The sequence below is a fragment of the Pygoscelis adeliae genome, unplaced genomic scaffold, assembly GCF_000699105.1.
Source record: "Pygoscelis adeliae isolate BGI_AS28 unplaced genomic scaffold, ASM69910v1 Scaffold294, whole genome shotgun sequence".
NCBI classification, from domain to species: domain Eukaryota; kingdom Metazoa; phylum Chordata; class Aves; order Sphenisciformes; family Spheniscidae; genus Pygoscelis; species Pygoscelis adeliae.
The window spans coordinates 2,897,885-2,918,591 of record NW_008824722.1 but is presented as its reverse complement, the minus strand read 5'-3'; the positions used below and the strand labels follow the sequence as shown (position 1 = coordinate 2,918,591).

General features: G+C 36.3%; 1 protein-coding gene across 1 annotated transcript in view; it reads left to right on the top strand.

The window, feature by feature from the left end:
- Positions 1-20,707, top strand: part of DNTT (DNA nucleotidylexotransferase) — a 98,124-nt gene that overhangs the window by 41,498 nt on the left and 35,919 nt on the right. Inside the window, exon 8 of the mRNA XM_009323260.1 lies at positions 17,350-17,428. Coding sequence (XP_009321535.1) covers positions 17,350-17,428 — 79 coding nt within the window. The remainder of the gene's footprint in view (positions 1-17,349; positions 17,429-20,707) is intronic.

The window sequence follows — 20,707 nt, the reverse complement described above, 5'->3', positions numbered from 1 at the left end:
GTTTTCCTGGCAGATAATCATGAGAAAAGCTGCAAGCACTGGTGACCTTGTATTATGCTTAGAGCAACCGGAGGGTATGTTTTGCAGATCCCTGTGAGCAAGAGTAGCCATAACATTTTAATTAAGTGTGACAAGATCATGCTAGTGGTGGACATGATAATGAGGAGGTAACTGCTGGCTAAATTTTTTTTTTAGGATGTGAGTCAGACAGGACATTTTCTACACATCAGATAACAAGAAAAAGATTAAAAAGGTTAAAATAAATCATGTAGGAAATGCCTGAATATACAAGCTATAGCCAGAAATAGTCCTTTTAGTTGGTTTCAGTTTAGGAATGGTGGAATTTATTATGGATTGTTGATATGCTGTGGGAGAGTTGGATGGAAATGTTTCAGGCAATCTTTTTGAAGAATGGAAAATCAGCATTAAATAGAGAGCAGCAAAACGTGATAAGATAGACTTAGTTATAATCATCAGCTATGATAGCTGTTCTGTGATACTACTAGGGGCTATCTTGGAGAACAAAAGAAAAAAAAAACCAAACCATTGAAATGTTATGGATTCTTTCTTCTCACATGCAAGTTTTTTAACTCATATTAGTTCATAAACTAATAACCTTACACTCTATGTTATGTTAATGATCAAAGAGTGCAGAAAATTTGCCTTTTATCTTGGCATATCTTACACCTAGACACAATTCTAGTGGGTAAACACAGCAAACATTCCCGGTTATTTGATCTTGTTGCAGAGGCTACTGTGTCCAGTTGCACCTTGTTTATTTGCGTTAGTAATAATATCCTAATTGAAAATTGTTGCTTATGAAATGTCTTGATGTTGATATTATAGTATGTGTTTGTATCACTACCGTAAACAGTACTACATCCAGGCTTGGTAAATCTAGATCATATCTCCACCATTCAAATACCATAAATGAAATGGGAACAACTTATTGGTACATTCTAGCTAAAAGGTCGGTGGGAGCCTTGACATTGATTTCAGCTGAATCATGACAAAATAGAAGGATACTTTCATCTGATTGTTTGAGAATTTGAACCGGCAAGAAATGGTGACCCAGGAAATGCATCTTCACATTTCACCCAAAGAAATAAAAATATGTAGCTACAATGAAGACGCCCTTAAAATGCCCCGTTACCTGAGGTCACACAACAATGCAGGTTGAAAAAATCAAGATTATATTCAGAAAGAAGTCAGAACAAGAGTTTAGAGAAATATGACATGACTGGTTCTTTGGGAGACTCTCTGAAAATATATGGCTAGAGCTTTACAATATCTGGATCAGGAAAAAGGGCACAGAGAGAACACTCAAAAGTTACATTCTCAAACAGAGTATCTCCTTTCCATGGTTTGGGAATTAAGGAAGTTGGTTAATAATAATCAGAGAAGTTTTCAATTTAGGATTAAATCAACTAAGCCAACTTCATGAGCTCCTTAGACTGATGGAGGATCATGTCTTGAAGCAGAGCAAGGGAATTTTGTAAAGGAGGGTAACAAGATTTCACTATGGAGAGATTTACTTAACGTAGAAGGTAGATATAATGACAGGCTTGTCTACACTTTAAAAGGCTTTTCTGGTATGCTTATACTTGTAGAATATATTGGCAGCCTTTCTCTGTGGAGATGCAGTGTTCCTTTGCCAGTATAGTTTAAATGATTTTCTCAGAGTAACCTATATTGGCCCAAAGGGTATAACTGTTTCAGCTCCAGGGAACTGCTGGCTAACAGCATGATTTCACACAACACAGTTATCTTGGCAAAACACTGATGTAGACCAAGTAGACAAGTTTTGAATCTCAATTTATGTTTGAAAACTGATTGCAAAACAGGCATAGTTGTTGTATCCCATAATTCTTGTGTAAAATATGTTTATTTTAATAGCAAATATTTTTTTCTCTGTAAATTTAGTTTTATAAATGTATCCCATAGGTTAAGAGTAAAGCCCTCTTCCCTTAGACAAAATTAGTAGATTACACAATCCAAATTAGGTCTCAAAGGAGAGCAATCTCATTTTCTCTAGATTATGCTTCTGTAAAGTTCCAAACTACCTTTCTTGCAGTAAGGGTATGCAAGTGTAGTTATGGAAAATCCGTATGTCAGCCCAATCCTGGAAAGACTTAACAGTTCACTCTAAAAATTCAAGTGAGTGAGCAATGTCATTAAAACTAAACAGACTGTACACATGCTTGATGTTTAAACTGTGCATAATTTTTGCAGAAGTACTTGAGTAAAACTTTCATGTCTTGGTAGAAAGGCTAGACTCAAACTTACGATCCTGCAGCTGTATGCTGGCAATCGCGCACTGTTTAATTTGAAATTAGCAGGTATTATATTCCATTAGATGGAATAGATTAATAAAATATCTTAAAATAATCACAACTGAAGTAAAATTATACATATTGCCACAAGATGCCAGAAAGTTCAACTTCATAAATCAGCTCCTCATGTCTTTGTGACTAACCTAAATGCATGAACAATTACCTACACTCCTCAACCATCAAACTACCAACTCAAACAGAAGTCTTAATCCTATTTTATGTTAGAATTTGGGGGTGATGTCTCTTTTTTTGTCCTTTTTTTTTTTTTTTTTGCAGTGGATGCATGCAATCTATTTCTCTGTTCAAGGAATTTTAATAGAAAACCTGTCATGTTTATATAACTTCCAGTTGCAAATAGAAACCTTTATTTTTATGGTAGGTTGATTCTACAGATTGTCCCATCACTGCCAAGTGAGTGAAACCCAGGCGGAACATCTAATATCATCCAGACATTCTGAAAATGCACGTTTCCTTCCTTGCATGAACATTAATATTGTCTTTTAAATTGTTTAAAGTGAATGTTTTGATTTTTTGGAAATGCCAAAGTAGACATGCATGGAAAAGAACATTTTGATGGAAGTTTCTCTGACAGAGGGATATGACAAAGGAATAATCCATTTGAAAGTCTCAAGAGAATTAGCTAGAGAGAATTCAAATGGACTGGGATGGAATGCATGTTTTCAATCTACTACCAGAAAGCTTCAATACAGCAAAAATTGTTGCTATAAAGCTATTTGTTAATTTTGTTATAGCATCAGTATAGAAAAATACCTTTTTTCCTTCTTTCAAAATACAATATCATATCTTAAATATTAACTTATATATGTTAATGAGATTCTGAGTAAGTAGAATAGAAATATAATTCTGAACCAAACAATTCTCTTTTGGACAATAAAAATCTAAACTAGTAAATGGGAACTGCCTTAGTTGCAAAATCATTTTTTCTAGTTAAAAAAAAGTGTGATAAATAGCTTCATAAAAGCATTTTTCTTAAATATACAGCTTTCATAATTAATAATGCAGACTGTTGTCTACTTATTTCAGTAAATAAGTTGAATGCAGCTGACCTTTCTGTTTTCTCTGCTGCATTATTAATGATGTTGAAGAGATCACTAGGTTATTGTTCTAGCAATATATAACTCGCTTAGCTGAGGTTTTGGTTTGCAACTAATGCTGTGTGAAATGTGGCACCTGAGTATATTACCTACCAGCTGAGATGGAAACAAAGAACTGGAAAGCTTTCTGACTTACAAATCCAGAATGTCAATGCATTTCAACCATTCAGTTCCACCTTTAGGCATTTGGAGTACATGTATAGTCTACAGCCAGCTCTTGATTACTCCACCTAAATACCTCATGATGACAAACTTCATTCTCTGGCAGAATGCCAGCAGAAGGTGGACACAGCACCTGAATTTATCTTGAATCAGAGCAATATCTATATATAATGATTAATCCAGATCTAGAAGGGTCCAGCTCTCTCCCAGTTTGTGGTAGCCTGTCCTGAAAAGCACTGGTCACCAACTACCTCCAAAGAAGTCAGACAGAAGTCCTGAAAACCTTAACCTTCTCCTTTCATCATCTCATATTGATTTATTGTCGGATAGAGGGAGAGGTAATTTTCTTCACCTTTTTTTCTTCGTTTTTTTTCTAAAATTCATCGTACTCTCTGAGAGTTCACTGAAGCATCTGGCATTTTTGAGTGCACTGATCTCGTTGTTGTATTCTTCATCAGTAGAGGTAGTTGAATTTCCTTGTTTGCATAATTCTAAAGTCTCTGTTAAGCCTTTGAATTAGGCCAAAAGAGACTAGCTATTTCAGGATATCTGAGCAGGTCTAGTCTGAGATGCCTGCTCTTATAAAGAAGAAAAATGTGCCTTCTCTCCAGTCAAGTCTGATTATTCAGTACTTACTACATATTGGAATATATTCTTTTTTCCCCTGCAGGTTTCAGAATAATTAAAATTTTACAATTTCTGGTAACCAAAGATACTGTACCACTGTCACACAGACTGTTTCTTAAGAGTGAGAACGCTTACTCCATGTTATCATAGAATATGCTGACAGTCAGGTTTACACATGCGAAACTAGACAGATGTTTTAAGACTAAAGTATCATCGGCATACTCTTATGTTTCAGCTGAATATATGAGATCCCAAATCCACATCAATACTCACTGGAGTGTATATCTTTTTCAAACAGTGTTGAAGAGTTTTTTTCTTTGCCATTGATCAGCACTCGGCAAAATTTATGTATGCAGGAAGTTTCTATGATGTCATTTGAAAGGCTTGATTGGAATGGAGCGTAATTTAAAGGATTTGCCAAGACAGCAAAAGCAAAACTTCAGCAATGTGTTTCATGACTTTAAATAAAATTGTGACAGATTGGTATGGTACATTTCATAACCTTTAAAAGCTTGAAATTATATGGACAGCTTCCAGGTACAGTTGCATTATTTACATGAAATTGAGACAGCACTCTCAGTAATTCAAAGCTTAAGCACAGTTTTGTTTTGGTTGGTGGAATAGTGAATTTACTTCAGATATAGAATTCAGAGAGCCTAGAGCTGTTAGGAGCAAAAAGTCTTCTTGTGTGCAAACCAAAAAGGGATAAATATTCAACATCAGGGTATAATTGGTGGCAGCCACATTCAAGCATTTATGTCACGGAAAGCTAGAAAAAAATAATGCCATCTAGGCAGTACAACTATTATAATACATAGAGAGCGCCATACGTTTTAGGTAAGAAGTAGGTGACTAAATTCTTACATGGCATTATCCTATTTTGCTGTCTCAGTAGAAACCAGGCTGCTGGAGGGCTAGTTTTACAAACAATTTTAATAGTGTGTAATAAATTTAGTTGAAATTTAATTCTGTAACTGTTTTTCACAGAATTTATTTTATCATTTTTTAACAACTCTGAAGTTGGGTTAAGGTTGAAGGGAATTAATTTCAGCATGTGAGTTGGTCTTCCTCAAGATAATACATACAAAAATAGGTCAATCAGATTGTAATGTTTTTGTTTGTGGAATAATGTTTTCTGGTTTTTTGGGGTTTTTTTGTCAGATCTTCAAATTTTGACTTCCATTAAATTTTTCATAATGTTCCACAACATAATGTTTTTCTTAGATATCCATATATAAAAGAATCTTCATGCAGATTTATTTTAAACTGAATATGCTTTGCAATAACCATTTGGCTAAAAGTCCACAGAAGCCAATATATAAACACACCGTTCACCAGGCAGGGAAATAAATCTTTTCAAGGTTTTGCATTATAATATTTTTAACTTATTTAATAATTTTTAATGCAGATAATCTAATAGAGCTTTATAAGATCAGTGGATAACTTCAAATTTAGCAATACTGCCAGTCATTTAAGTTCTTCAGTTGAATAACCATTTTCTGATTTATCTTTTCTTCTTATGGCATTAAAGTAACATCAAATATCTGTTAAAGCAAAGCTTGAAAAAAGACATCAGCACGACATGAAGAGGAGTACCCAGGTGTCTTGTCCTCTGAGAAACAGTGTTTAGGTTTCTTTTGGGTCATAAAAGACACACACACTCAAGCATAGCATGACATGCTTGGTCTTTGAAAGCATATTTAATGAGAGACTAGGTGAATGGCACGCATTGCTATACTTTTTTGAGGCAATGTAGTCACTGAGGATCAAATTAGGTTTTAAGTAAGATTTAAGTGGTATTGCATAGGTTTCACACTGGTTGTCCTCACTTCAGTGATTTTCACCCTCCAAGCATAACTTGCAGAAATATCCACGGGTGTTATCCCTTCTGCTGCAGCAGGTGACACTTCTTTATCTTGACTTGATACAAGAAAGATCTTTTAAGTAATGCATTCTCTGCATTGTTAGGTGTTTCCCTAAAAGTCTCCTTGAACAGCAGCTACTGATGCTCTATAGCAGTGATACCCTGCTGAATAAACGAGAAACCAAAAGCGCTTGTTTTGTGTGTCCAATATTAAAGCTAAATTCCCTTATGCCGTATAAGATTCTGCTCCTAAAGGGAAAGGGATTTTTCCATTGCTACTTCACCGCAGAGTTGGATTAACTTCAAAAATAAAATAAATAGCTTGCACAGCTATGGAAAATGAGTTCTACCCCCGGTGAATTAGAATTAGTGTTACACTGGGCAAGAAAAGTAGCATTTTAATGAAGTGTCCACCCTCAAGCACCTCTTCCAGAGAAGACACCTGTGAATCTTTGCCAAATACTTACGTAGTTCAGCTGGGTTTATGTTGAATTACTTGGCTGGGTGAAGAAGCTGCTATATGCTATCTTTGGCAATTCAAACCTTTGTAGAAGCCTGATTTATAGCTGCCCAGGAGAACACTGGCTCAGTTTTCACTATGTTTTCATTTTGGAGACAGTATAATCTAAAATTATTTTATTCTTAAATCTGTGGGAAAAGTAATTCTGCAGACAGAGCTACAACAGCAATTTTTTTTACCCACAAATTGCCTCAAAATGAGTCAGAGTATCTCTCATAACTGTGTGGTATCTTTTCAGTTAAATATACCATTAATTAAGTTTTAATTTTAATTGTCTTTGCTGGTGGCAGAATTTATTTCAGTTAATTTAATTTGAATATTGCTATTTCAGACATTAATCAGCATCCTATTAAACCATCTCACAGATATTAATTATGCCCCAAAATAGCCCTGTGATGTACAGTCAGGGAAGAATTAATCCTCAAGAGACACGAATTCCAGAATTTCCTTTGATATGGAATACAAGATTTCAGTCAGTTTGGGTTTAGATTTCCAGAAATATTCAACTCTCAATTTTTATCACCTTGTGCATACCAAGTCCAGTAGGGTGATTGAAAAGCCGGGCACTAAAATCAGAGTCCAGCCACAAAATGCTTGTGCAAGTATTTTCCCACACTGGCACTTCTCATCTCAACAGGTATTTTATAGTACATTACCACCTATATGGCATTAGAAAGGAAAGAGAATGAGTTTTGACACTGGCTGGGAACTACTAGTGTCAAACTGCCTTCAAAGGCAGCTAGGATCTAATTCAAATAACAAACCAGCAGAGCAGAAATTATCCCAAGAAGCCAGATATTCCCATACGCATATCTGTCTTCCACAGAGCCCTGATCAGATCTTGCTTTATTGTTTTCCTCATTACTTCAGGCATGTTACTTTGTTTTTGAAAAGCAGGGACTGTCTGCGTATGTGGACCATGTTGGGATTCATTTACTTGGGGTGAAATAACAAATGACACCTGCCATAAAAACTTGCACTGTAAGGTGGGGAGGATCCTTCTCGGTTATTCATTTTTTAATAACCATGGGCAAAATTATGATCTAGGATTTGTAATTATCCATTGCATAAAATAACCTGATAATCTATACAGCTCTCTCTTCCTATTTACCACCCCAGTCTGCAATGGAAGGCTTCCCTGAGTTTCAATTCTGGAATCAGAGCGATCTATGATTCCAAAAACTACAAGCTTTGGGAAGCTTAGTACATCTTCATGTGATAAATGGTATAGATGAGCCTTCTCACTATCTAATTTGATGAACTATAAAATGGTATCTTGCCTCTGGCATCCTCATCAGTCTTATCTTTGTCATGTTTAAGGTGGAGGTGTAAAGATCATGTACCTAGAGAGCAAATGAAGCTGGTGGTGGAGTTTGGCATGTTTGAGTGCCCCTAGCTCATTCTGGCTGAACGTTCCCTCTTCCACTCTCCCTCTGCTGACAAAGTAATCATTGCACAGCCTGAGTTAGGCTTGCAAATGGTTACTTTTTGCATTCTGCTGTTTCTGCTTTCTCTGTGTCAGTGTTTTTGGATTGTTAACTTTGGTTGAGCTGCTTTTGCAGTTCAGTGAGTGTTTATTTTCTTGCTACCTGTTCTATATGTATGTGAACCACCATTGCATTGACGCTCTTGAATCTAAATGTTGTTTTGAAAATGTGGAGCTGACTTGAATATTAAGGAAAACTACTGAGCAAAAGCTGATAGTGATTTGAAGTACAGCTTATGTGTGGTGTACAGGGGTTAGCTGGTCATTTATGATAGCAATGGGCTGGTATAGTATTATGCTGCTACTTAGGCTGTTAATACTCTTTACAGTATTGATCAGAATATGTAATTGAGAATTTTTGAGGAAATAACTTCAAATTCAGTACAGAATTGTATTGTAATTTGGATGACCCTTTCTGTCACAAGTAAGATAGTCTTCTAACTTTTTGTTAGCTATTACCCAGTTCTTGTTGCAAATGAGGATGTTGCAAACATTAGTTTCTTCCATTCAACAAAATCCTTCAGCATGAAATCACTGTTGCAGAAACCCATGTACAGATATAGTTGTTTATTTCCTTGGAAAGTGCCTTGTTCTTTCCTGTCAGTGTGCTAATTATATACCTAGCAAAGGTCAATGTCCTTCCAATAAAGCCACTTACTCTAGGTCCAGATTTCAGACGTAAAAAAAGGTCAGAAGAAAGTGTGCTGAAATAATTAATTTCCGATTGAATTCTGAATTCAGTAAATTCACTCAGGCAAAATATTCTGAGAATTTTACTTACTGGTCTACTTTGCATTTATATTTTATTAAACTGCTAGTAACTTATACCTGAATATGGAACATTATGGAACAAGGTTTTGAAAATCTGTAATATTACAGCCAAGAATTATTCTTGGCTGAATGAAATCTGTGACTACTTTGCAATCAATGGAATTTTTCTCCTCTGACTGTTAAACAGTCCAGGATTTTACCTTCTATGTAATAGTTGTAGCACTGTCACACTCCAGTACTTCCCTCTTAAAGATTTTTTTTTCTTTTTATAATGAGGTTTATACGTGAAAGAGGTGTAGTTCTTCATAGTTTGAGTGACAGTAACTCAGAATTATTTTGGTATCTGGCTGTAAGAAATCGTCCGTCTCTTGTTCAAGGTCTCAGCAAAGACTGCTTAGTAAGCAAATCCACAAGCACACAGACTACCTGGGATTTGGAATAAAAATTTCTGTTCCTGTTCTGAGAAGGCACATGCTGATGGGAGACAGGTAGTAGAGGTACCTTAATCAGGACTGCGGTTATTAGAGACAGAATTACTATGTCACTTCTGTTTGGTCAAACTCAACTGATGTCAGTCAGTAGTTCTATATTGCCAGTACAGTGGGAGGTAAATCAGACCCAGTGTAGAGGATACCTCCCTGGAGTAAAAATGTGGCATCAGTGTCAGAATAGCCAGAAAGAAATCTTTGAACTATGTATGCACGTGTGTGCATGTTTGATTATACCTGTAATTACATGTTTGACTATGCATGCACACTGAGGCTACTAGAGTTTTCCCTCAGGAACATGCATTTTATGGTACTTATAAATTATTTGTTTGCTATATCTAAAAGGAATGATTCAGCTACTTACTGAAGCTTTCTCTTTGCTGCTCAAACAAAAGTTCATTTTGCTGTATCACAATTTGTCCATTCCTTCAGCTATGTGTGATCTTCTGCAACATTTAATCCCTTTTCCATTGCCACACAATCATCACTTCAGCAATTGAATATGCTCATCTATATTCAAGGAAATATTCAAATGGCCTCACATATTTTCAAATCACTTGGGGATGTCTGTCTGGAAGCTGTCCTCCCTGCATTTCCCAAAAGAAGAATGCAGAGATGATGACACTTAATTTAACATGTAATGAATTCCCATATTTCTTTCCACAAATAAAGGACTTGTCTTTTTTTTTATATCAGCTTTCAGCATTTTAGCTAGTGTCCAGCTTGCTATACAAATGAATTTCAGCTGGATTGCTTTTAATCTGAGCTCTTTGGAAGGAAGGGAGAGTTATATCCTCTGATATTTTGTGCACACTCTCCACATGCTATCTAAGGCCCGCTCCATGGAGTTCTGGTCTGCGATTACTTTTACTGATTTTCCTAGCTTTCTGTATCAAAATGCAACTATACAATAAAATGGTCAGAAAAGCAAGAGTTTAAAAATCTTACCAGTTTTATGGTGAATATTGGTTGCATAGCAATTCCTGATGGCCTGGGGTTTTTTTTGCTGTCTTTCCTGATAGCAATCATTCTCAGGAAGCTATTTCACAGCTATGGGTTTTTTCTTATTTAATGTAAAGGCTGCAATTTATATGGGTAAAACAGCCATTAACATTAAAAACCATTTCAGTCTGCCAAATCTGAACATTAATATTATCATAAATGTACTGTTTTAGTTAATACAATCCAGTTTCATCAAACAGACTCAGAACATTAGCCAATGTCCAATGTTTAAGAGTTCATATGCCTTTCTCCACAAGGAATATTTTCCCACAATTTTAACAGAAATAAAAGGTTCAGTCAAATAGAAAGAAGCCTGAAATGTCTATGCCAAATCTGTTTTTGTCTCCGTTATTTGTCCCCACTTCATTATTTTATATTTTGTGGCAGTCAAATGAGTGTATGATTTGAAGATTTCTATGTAATTAATTATCTGCAATTAATTTGCTTCATTCCAGGAACCCCACATAAATTTATGCTTCTTGGTTATTTAATATAGTTGATCAGATGTTGGAAATGAGCACCTGTTAGTTGTTAGTCTTCTAGGTTCTTAAATATATATGCTTGACTTCATGCAAGTGATGAATGCCTCCCATATCAGTGGCGGTGTTCTCATGTGTAACGTTCAGTATGCATGTGTAAACACTGAAGGATTTAGCACATATGCAACCTCATTCAACACTTATAATGCTATCATTATGCCAACGAGAATTTTGTCTGAATAAGGAATAGATAGGATTTGCTTAATAAATGGAGATTTGGCTACGCTGTGACTTACAAAATGAAAAAAATCAAATTATTTTGAAATTTTCCATGTTTTTTGAGAAACAGAAATACAAGTTGGTCAGCTTGTTTCCAGCCCAGGCTCAGAGAGTGCAGAGCCAGCGGGCCACAGTCATCTCTGATGATCTTTCTGAGCAGCTAATGAAAACCTTTTTCTTCTTCTGAATATTAAGTGCCTTCTTCCCCATAAAGAGTGTTCAAGTGCCCTTCCTAAGATGATTTTGGGAGTCGATTGAATTACAGAATATGGCAGCTGTGAAGAAAGAATATTTTAGACTGCCCTGGAAAGCCTGATACTAAACTGGATTCCTGGTCCAAAATTTCTAGCCAACAAAGCAAAGTTCACTTTGCATTTCTAATCAGAAGTCAGGCAAATCATTTGTTATTTAGCTGACAAGGACAGATCTGAGGTAAATCATTCAACCTGATAACTGTTTTCAAACAGAAGTGAAGTCAGAGTTTTGCTTGAGAAGGATTTGTAAAAACTATTATAATCCCACTTTGAATGAAGTGTGAACCTCTGAAAACACAAAAATGCAGTCTGTAGAGCAGAACATCACAGTGACCCATTACCAAATAACCTAAATAAACCAGAGACCAATCTCATACAGTGTTCAAGGTTTTAAAGTCAGAAGTCATTTTTATGATCATCTAGTACTGCAGGTAGGCCATTCGGTTAATCACTTTAATGGTTTGAAGGACTTCACGGAAGACTTTTTATCCAAGGATTTATCCTGTTCATTCTGGTTTATTCCACAGCAGGGTAACAGTTGGATTGTCAAATGAGAGAAAACTTCTACATCTATCAGAATATGATTCTAGGAACTTGAAAACTAACAGGTATATTTTTAAGACCTGTCAGTGAGAAAGAATAAGTGAGGTGCACCCAAGAAGAAAAAAAATCTAATACAGAGCCTGTAAAATCAAGCTAGGAAAGAATTCCAGGGACACAAAAAAATACCTAGATCTGTGTATTCCTCCTTATTGTTCGCATGGTCTCTGGATGCTAAGCAGACAAGACTGAGAATGTCACTGCAGTAGAGCATAAAATATTTTTAAAAATAAATTATCCATATTGTGAAAAAAAGGAAGGAATCCTATTGTAGGGCAAAATTATAAAGACCTGAAAGAAAACTGGAGATAGAGGAAGCCAGTGAAGAAAAACTACAGTACAGCAAGCTTAGCTGGAAAATACAGGGCTGTGTGCATGTACTGTGAGTAACGGCAGACTTGGATACATCTGACCATAGCTGAAGAAAGGGGCTGCTCTTGGAAAAGGGCCCTCGCAACTGAAGGGAGCTGATAGAGAAGATGATGTTGAACAAATCTAGGACTCGCACTGCAACATTTCAAAGGAGAAATGCCTTTCCTTGGTTAGCAGGCAAAGCCCAGCACGTTTTGGCAACACTGAGAAGTGAGTAATATTTCTATGCACGATACAATGTCAATACTAAAGGTAATAATAAATCATTTTTATGACAGATCCATCCAAAGGTATTGTGCTGTCTGAGATTCTACTTTGATGCTTATATTTCCTAGAAATATGCCTGAACAGGAGATGCAGTTACTCTTATAAACATAGGCTGTTGATGTTCGCTTTGTATTTCATGCACTTCAAGGGCTTGCAAGGTTAAGAAAAGCTTACAGTTCTACCTAATGCAAGCACACACGTGGAAATACGGTATCATCTTCTGTATCCACTTGAACTCTGCATAAGCACAAAGATTGCTAAATGGCCTTCAAGGTTTTGACACATAACTCATTGCTGCAAAAAAGTGGTTTAAGCACCTCCATTAGTGAAGTTTTGTGAGTGGTAGAGAAACGTCAGTCCATCTTTACTCAACTAAAGTCAGTTTATCAGAATTGTCATTGATACGGCTTAGCCATTATATAATATCCTGGGATTTCAAAATACTCTGCACACATACTACTCTAAAATGTCTAATCACGCAGATGTTGCCCTTGCAGAGTAAGACAATATGATTATCCTTTGCCATACATTCATATATTTAAGTTTTAGTCATAATGATAGTTATGTTTGACTTGGAATCTAGGTTTTGTATTAAAACAATAACAACAAAAAAGAAAATTACAACAACCTTAAAGATAATTAATTGACTGCTAAGAAACGCTTACCAGCTTTATACAAGTTTAGTCAGCCAAGAATTGAACACAGTTAATTAACAGTGCTCTGTCTTTTATAGTCTTCAGGCTTGAATAAATTATTAGGACAAAACCTAAGCTGCAATTTCAGTTCTGCAAGGTGCTGATTTTCTTATAGCTCCAGCCCAACAAGGATTTAGGTTTAGATTTAAAGAAAAGAAAAAGGAGATGTAAGCAGATCTCAATAGCCAATCCAAAACTTGAATCCATGTCCTTTCCTGTTCAAAGCCTCAGAAACCTGAACTCCCCAGTCATGTCCCTGATTGCTCCTACACTTTTGCTTCATAACAGCTCCAGCATTTCCGGGTATAAGCAAATAATTTCCCAGATCCTGCTTATGCCCAGGTGGAATCTAGAAACTAGACAGATTATCACTCTCATTTCACAGGTGGCCTAGAAAATAGACAAGCTTTAAGCAACTTTCATACACATTAAGAGGATGTATATTATTTTTTCTAAATTGTCATTGCAGCTGTTTTTATTTTTAAAACAGTACTTAAATTTTATATAAAAGCCTTATGATTAGAGTATGTAGGCAGTGGTGTGCCAGAATCAAATCTCTACATCTCCCACCATCCATTAGTGTGCTAAAATCACTAGCCTGGGTGGATTTATGCCACCCTGCAGTATAAATGGGAGATTTGTAGAGCCAGGAAGAGAGAGTGTGATGTAGCGTACTAAGATGCCCATTTAGAGAGAAGAACTCTTAAGACTGCTCCCTGGGCTCTGTATTTTGTATTTAACAGCCAGTGGATGACAAATAACTTGGCTGTGAAAACACCAAACAGTGTTCTCCTTCCTGGATGAGTGGTTTTAATCCAGTAGCTAATAACAAATAAGTAAATAGCCCGTGGACACTGGCATGGACCCAAAGGCTATCTCCGAACTCTGGTCCTGGAACTGTACCCCTGTGGAAGGCAGAAGGAGAGGAGACTGAGGAGATGCCTCCTGTGAAGCAGGAACATTGCCAATATTCCTAACTGAGAAAAATAAGGCAATAAAAAGATGAGGAATCACTGCACCAATCACTGGGCTACCAAATGCAAGACAAAACCAGGCACTGATAGTATCAGTTGGTGTCTGTTTTTCAAATAAAGTGTTTGTTTTCATTTTAAGTGAATGATGCTTAGTTAATGCCCTTCAGTCTCTAGATCACGGTGGAGCCCATCTGTAGCCCTGTGTAAGGAACCTGCTCTCTTGAATGTGATGGGGTTTGAAAAAGACTTCAGCCTGCAGCGTTCCTCTCGGCAAGCTTCAGAAATGAAGAAGAGATTGAGGTTACATCTCTGAGGCACTTAATCGGGTGATGAATTCTGGGTTTTCATACCCAGTTTGAAGATCAGATGTCTGGCACCATGGTGTTTAGCTAGTATATAATCAAGTCCTGTATCATATCTAGTCTTTAGGTATATAGTTAGCTTCAACTTCAATGAACTGTTGATGTGCATATAGAGTTAATTGTTGATAAACAAATACATATGTTTACGTACTTCCTGAGCTGGGGACAGAGCACTTTGGCACTATCCCATCCTATGTGCCCTTTATATAATTTTATGAATACCTATGGTTGTATGTTTGTATGTACACACACACAAATATATAAATATTTATATATGTGAAAAGCCCTACTCTGCTGAAATCAATGGCCACATTCCCTTCAGCTTCAATAGACTGATGGTTTGAATCTATGTGCACTTTAATGCATCTTTTTGCATGATTTACAACCTGTGAGCAATATATATTATGCAGCTTTTTAATTTACTAGATTGTTTTTCTATTTTAAGGAAGGTAATAAATTTTTCTAGGATGAAATACATTATTTGGTAAAGAGTACTAGTGGAAATTAGACTAAATGTTCCAGTAACAGCCTGACAAATTCAGTCAGAAATTAATCCAATGTGAATTAGTTCAAAGAGAAGCTGAAATATAACTCTGACAATAACAATGATTTTATATTGCGTGCTTTTATGAGAGATTTAAACACTAACTTCACAAATAAAAAGCATTTCAATAATGCTCTGTCTTGAGAAATAGATGGTCAGTGAAATACCTTGGATTTCTTGGGATTTTATGGCTGGATTGATGCAGGATTTTGTAGATGTGGTTAACCTAAAATATGTATGTGTTTAGTACCAGAGGAAGAATTGGGAATCAGCTCCCGAGTCCATCAGCTTTCAATTTCTTCCTTTGATTTTTTTTTTTTTTTTAATAATTTTAGGCACGTTTTCTTATGCCACTTTCTGCGTCTCTAAGGTAGGAATAGTAAATTCCTTCCCTTTGAAAAAAACATTTTGAGACATCTAAGTAGAAAGTGCTATGTAAGAGCTTTGGATTATTATGGTAATTTAAGAGATAATGAATGTCATCCTACAAAATAACTTGGAAAGTGTTATATGGAATACTAAATGTTTTTTAACTTCTTGAGTTTGAATTGCTGTTGGGTTTCTAAGCCTAGACTGATGCTTTGTTTGAAACTTCTTTTGAAATAATTTCCACCTGTTTTGACTTTGCTGCAGACACGGCACAATAGTTGCATTATAGTGAGTTAGACTGCTTGTCAAATGTAAAACCTAGATTTTCATTTCCTTACATCTTGCTGCTAACGCTGTTCAACTATCCATCAGTTAGATGATTTCCTGTCACGCAAATGGCAGTTGACATGTCTGCCAATCAGTTCTGTTCCTACAAATTTCCAAGTTTAAGAAATGAGATTCAGTTTTATGCACTATTTTAAGAGAATGAACTATTTCATTAAATACAAAAAAGCAAATCTTTTGTTTTGTACAGTTTCCATTTTCACGGCTTGTGTAACAATTCACAAGTTCTCTGAATACTGGACACAGTGTTGAACAGAAACACACCCGAGCTATAACATCACATAGCCTTGTGAACATCAGCAAGAGCAGACTTTTCCCATGAACATGTGAAAAAGATTTGGAGATGTGCTATGCTTAGGTGCCGCTACTCCAGATTTCAGGTGCTTACTCCACCTCCTGCATACTGCACCTAGTTGCAGAAATATCTCCTCTGCGCCTTTCTCCTTAGGCTGACCTGATTACAGCCAATAAATAGATGTGTATGCAGTCCCTGTTGCAGTATTTAGATCAAAATGAAAACCCTGTATTGGTTCTGCAATCCTCAGATGAATTGTGCTCTAAGATAAATTTTCAGATGTTCTCAAACATTTTATAATTCTGAAGGGAAACATTCCGATAGCATGCTTTTGCCAGTTTTCCAATGATAGCTACATCTTCATCTGACTTAGGTTTAACACATTTAGTAAGTGGATGAAAGGCAAACTGAATGCTTAGACTTAGATGAAGAAAAACAAGAGGTTATGACATCATTTTTCATTAAGAACATTTACAATTAAACTTTGTGCATATGGATTTAATTGTGAAATCCTTAGTGGGTGTAATAAACAAGCTTTAGTCACATTAAGGCTGAACTGTTCTCAAAAAAAAAATCAAGCTCAATCCCTGCAAAAAGCATTGTTATATTTTAAAAGAGAAGAAATGTAAAATACTCAAGAGGTTTTATGTCTGCCATTAAAAGAAACAATAAAATTATTCGTAATCACAGTTTTGTTCATTAAAGTGTCCATCAAAAGCTAAAGCAGACTATTTAAGCTGGCAGTAGTCAGACTGGCAAGTTTATCTGCTGTTACTGCACTGGATTCATAATATGTACTACGGTATTTTGATTATGTTTTTTTATCCAAAGATGACTGAAACCACCTTTTCTGGGACTTAAGAGGAAGAGAGAGAGAGATTTAACATCACCAAATGGATCTGCAGTATGTAGTTGAAGAACAGAGAAAGTACATCAAAAAGCTTAAATTATTGCTTAACAAAGAACACTGGCAGACCTGATCAAAGAAGGAGAAGATTCCATTTTGATTATGTTTCAAGAAACATTGCTATCACTTTATGCTGCAAGCTTTTTTTATAATGCAGCAAAAAATATTCTCTTCGAAAGTAGTGTGAAATTCAACAGGAACTTAACTCTTTTAGTCTTCTTGTTATTTATTGCTTCTAGGGGTAAGAAGATCGGACATGATATAGATTTTTTGATCACCAATCCAGGACCAAGAGAAGATGATGAACTTCTGCATAAAGTTGTTGACTTATGGAAAAAGCAGGTATGAACTAAATAACATTTAGCCAAAAAAGACATATTCTAACAGCACTGAATTAAGGCTACGTAGTGCTTAAAGAATGTTGACTCCTTTTTACATATGACTGCAATATTTTCAAATTGGATATTGCTCTATTTGGTTATTAATCATGATGATCTAGGTACATCCTGCAGCCCTGAATGCTAAAGTTGAAGGTTATATCAGAAGCACTTTACGTACATTCTGTTATATCTTACCCTAACAATATGCAGCTAGTCAGAGGCAGGAAATCAAGCTAGGTGGAGTTTTGAGTGACACAGCAAAACTGTTATATTTTGAAACAAAACCGTATTTGTTTAATTTCTCCTTGAGATGGGAGTAGGTTCTCCCAAGGGGAACTACTTCAGGGAGCTCCAGCTTTAAGCGTAGTGCATTGGGTGACCTCATGGTGTGAGGTGAGCAAGTATGAAAGCTTAGCTACAAAAGGCCTGGAATTCTGGCTTCCTTTCAGCCCATCGATTAGCATTTTTCCTGGCTTCCACTGGAATATTGTCAAAATTGACATAGTCTTCCATGATGTCTGGGTTTGGAAGAATGCACACATTTCACAGAGTAATCCCCTTTCATCTAAGGGTTTTGGTTTTTTTTTCTATTCAGCTTTCTTCAGTTTCAAGCAGCTGAATAGAAAAAACTTCTATTAAAGTTCGAAGAGTCTGAATTATAACAGGTGGAGGTACCTCAGAATATTCCTGGGTCAGAAATATAGTATGTTGGGAATAATAAGCTTTTATTTCTTCTTCTACCTTTCTAGCTAGCTAAGATATTTTTCAACATTTACTACCTGTACCGTTCAAAGGAAATGAGTACATTTCAACAAGTAAAAGGCCAACACTCTGTCTGAGGTGAATCACCAAATGCCCCAGTGCTAAGTCAAGTCAGCTTTCAGTGCAGATAGCCTGGAGAGAATGCTTTTCAATTGATTCTTGAACTGTGTACTTTAATTAATGTGTAATGGGTTAAAATGTGAAAGGCATTAAAAACATCCAGCCAGACAAAAGCTTATCTGACTGTATAAAGTTACCTGTTTCAAGGTGGTCAAAACCTTTCAACTGGCTTTAATGGAAGGGCTTCAAACTTGTTTTTTTCCTGGTAAAATACAACCTTACCTGAATTCCTCCTCCTTCAGTTGACTTTTGGTCTTTGAAATGTTAACAGATTATTATTAATTTTTTAGATTTCTGTGACTTCCATCCTAATTCTGCACGGAAAGTCTATGTATTGAAGTAGATTGCTGGCAGCTATAATTTATCATACTCCAATGAAAAGCAACGAAGCTGTGGCAATGAATGAGTGCTGAGGAGCTACTCTATTTTTACCTTTTTATTATTTATGTGAAGTTTCTTTCTCAGTCATTCTACTCCTTTATTCTGAGAAAAGTTGAATTTCTTCTTGGAAGCTATCCTTTTACCTTCATAAGCAGACTTGAACCTCTAGGAAGCCATGTGTGGGTCCTCCAAAAATCCTGTTTATTTTCACACAGCAGAAAGGAAAAGTGACGACAGGCTGAGGCTAGAGCCTGCCCTGAGTGCAGCCTTTCATTCTTTCTCCCATTCCATCACACTCCACTTACATTAATGAGAACAATGGCTGTCATCTGAGAATTCTGGCAACTGCTGAAGCTTTTTAGGTCACTCTGAGCTGCTTTCATTAAATGGAATTGAAAGGAAAGAAATAGAAAATAAATTGTTCTTGCTGATTATTTTTTTTTAAGGACAAAATTTGGCAGACGTGAGTGCAGGGAGAGTATGGGAGGTCAAGGGTGGCCAAGGGTTTGATGAAAAGATTAGGATTCCTCTAGGAATCACAGCATGAAGAAAATGACAGAAGGGGAGATGCACAATGGCTGTAGAAACCAAACCCAAACAAGTTGGGGATTGTTTAAAGCTATGGACAAATATTTTCTGTGTTCTGTTTGCCCTCCAGAATTTTTATGGCTTATACTACTAGCTATACTGCCTCTCTATTGTGGCAGTTATAATATACAGGCTTTTACTGGCACTACTAAAAAATAAGCTGCCAGCAAAATCAAAATGCAAAAAAAGAAAGAGGAATTATATTCCTCTTGCCTTTTTATTACCTTTGATTTCTAAGGGGGAGGGGGGACATAAAAACCCCCAAACCTAAAGCATTTTTATACTTTTTGACAGTACACCTGTCGTCTGCTTCACAGCTTTCCACTTTTGTGCTACTGCTTCAAAGCCCAAATTCATCAAAGAACATCACTGAGGTCACGATGTTGACTTCCTTTCAGCAGCTCTTAGCAAAGGATTCTGCAATGTTTAACTTCTGAACTATGGACCTCAGCCTTATTTAAATAGTTTAAAAGGGCCTTTTTCTTAGCTGAAAAGTTTAATGTAACAAGATCCTTCCATTGAAAGCTGTTGAAAACTAAGTGGTTAAGTCAACACCATCATGCTCTTTGATGCAGCATCACCAGGGATAAATAGGCTGAGGAACACAGAACACAAAGTCTCCACTGAGCTTCAAAGTAGAGTGGCAAAACAGAAAAGCTGCAATGCAGTATGCAGGTTATGGTTTTAATGGTTCCAAAAAGTTTCACAAAGAAAGTAAGAAATTACTTCTGTGGGTTAGAGCTTGGAAGTCCGTGGGCAAACAGGCTGAGCCATCTGTGTCGATGCAGCTTCATTCACATACTGTGTAAAGACATTTTCATTTTTTGCTAAAAACCTGTATAGCTATAGTTAGCACTGTTTCTGTTGTTACATATGTGCTTTCAACAAAGGTTTCTTCATTTTTTTCCCTTTGTATTCATGTAAGTATAATGTTGCATTTTTCTTTTGGCTTTTAGGAAAATGAGGAATGTAGATGCCTGCTTGTGCTTACTTATTTTAGTATATTAGTGGTCTCGTTTAGACTCTATTATTCACCCTTGCTGAGGCAAACAGGTTAGGAAGGGAAAGGCTTGAGGTCCTGTTAAGGTGGATGGTGAGGAGCAAGTAACCGGTCTCACTTTTTCATTGCTGGAAACAGTTTTTTGTAAACAGGGTTCACAGAACAGCAGCATATTCATTATTGAGTGACAGCTGGATTTTAGCAGCAACAAAACCTGTTTCTAAGACAAGATACAGAAACAGTTAAGAGGCCGGAACAAAGCTTATTTTTTTCAGATGAACGGTCTGCCCATAAGGATGCAGAGCTCCTTAGTGAACACGTATTGTCTCGCCTTTTGACTCAATGCATTATGAATTTCTTGTTGCA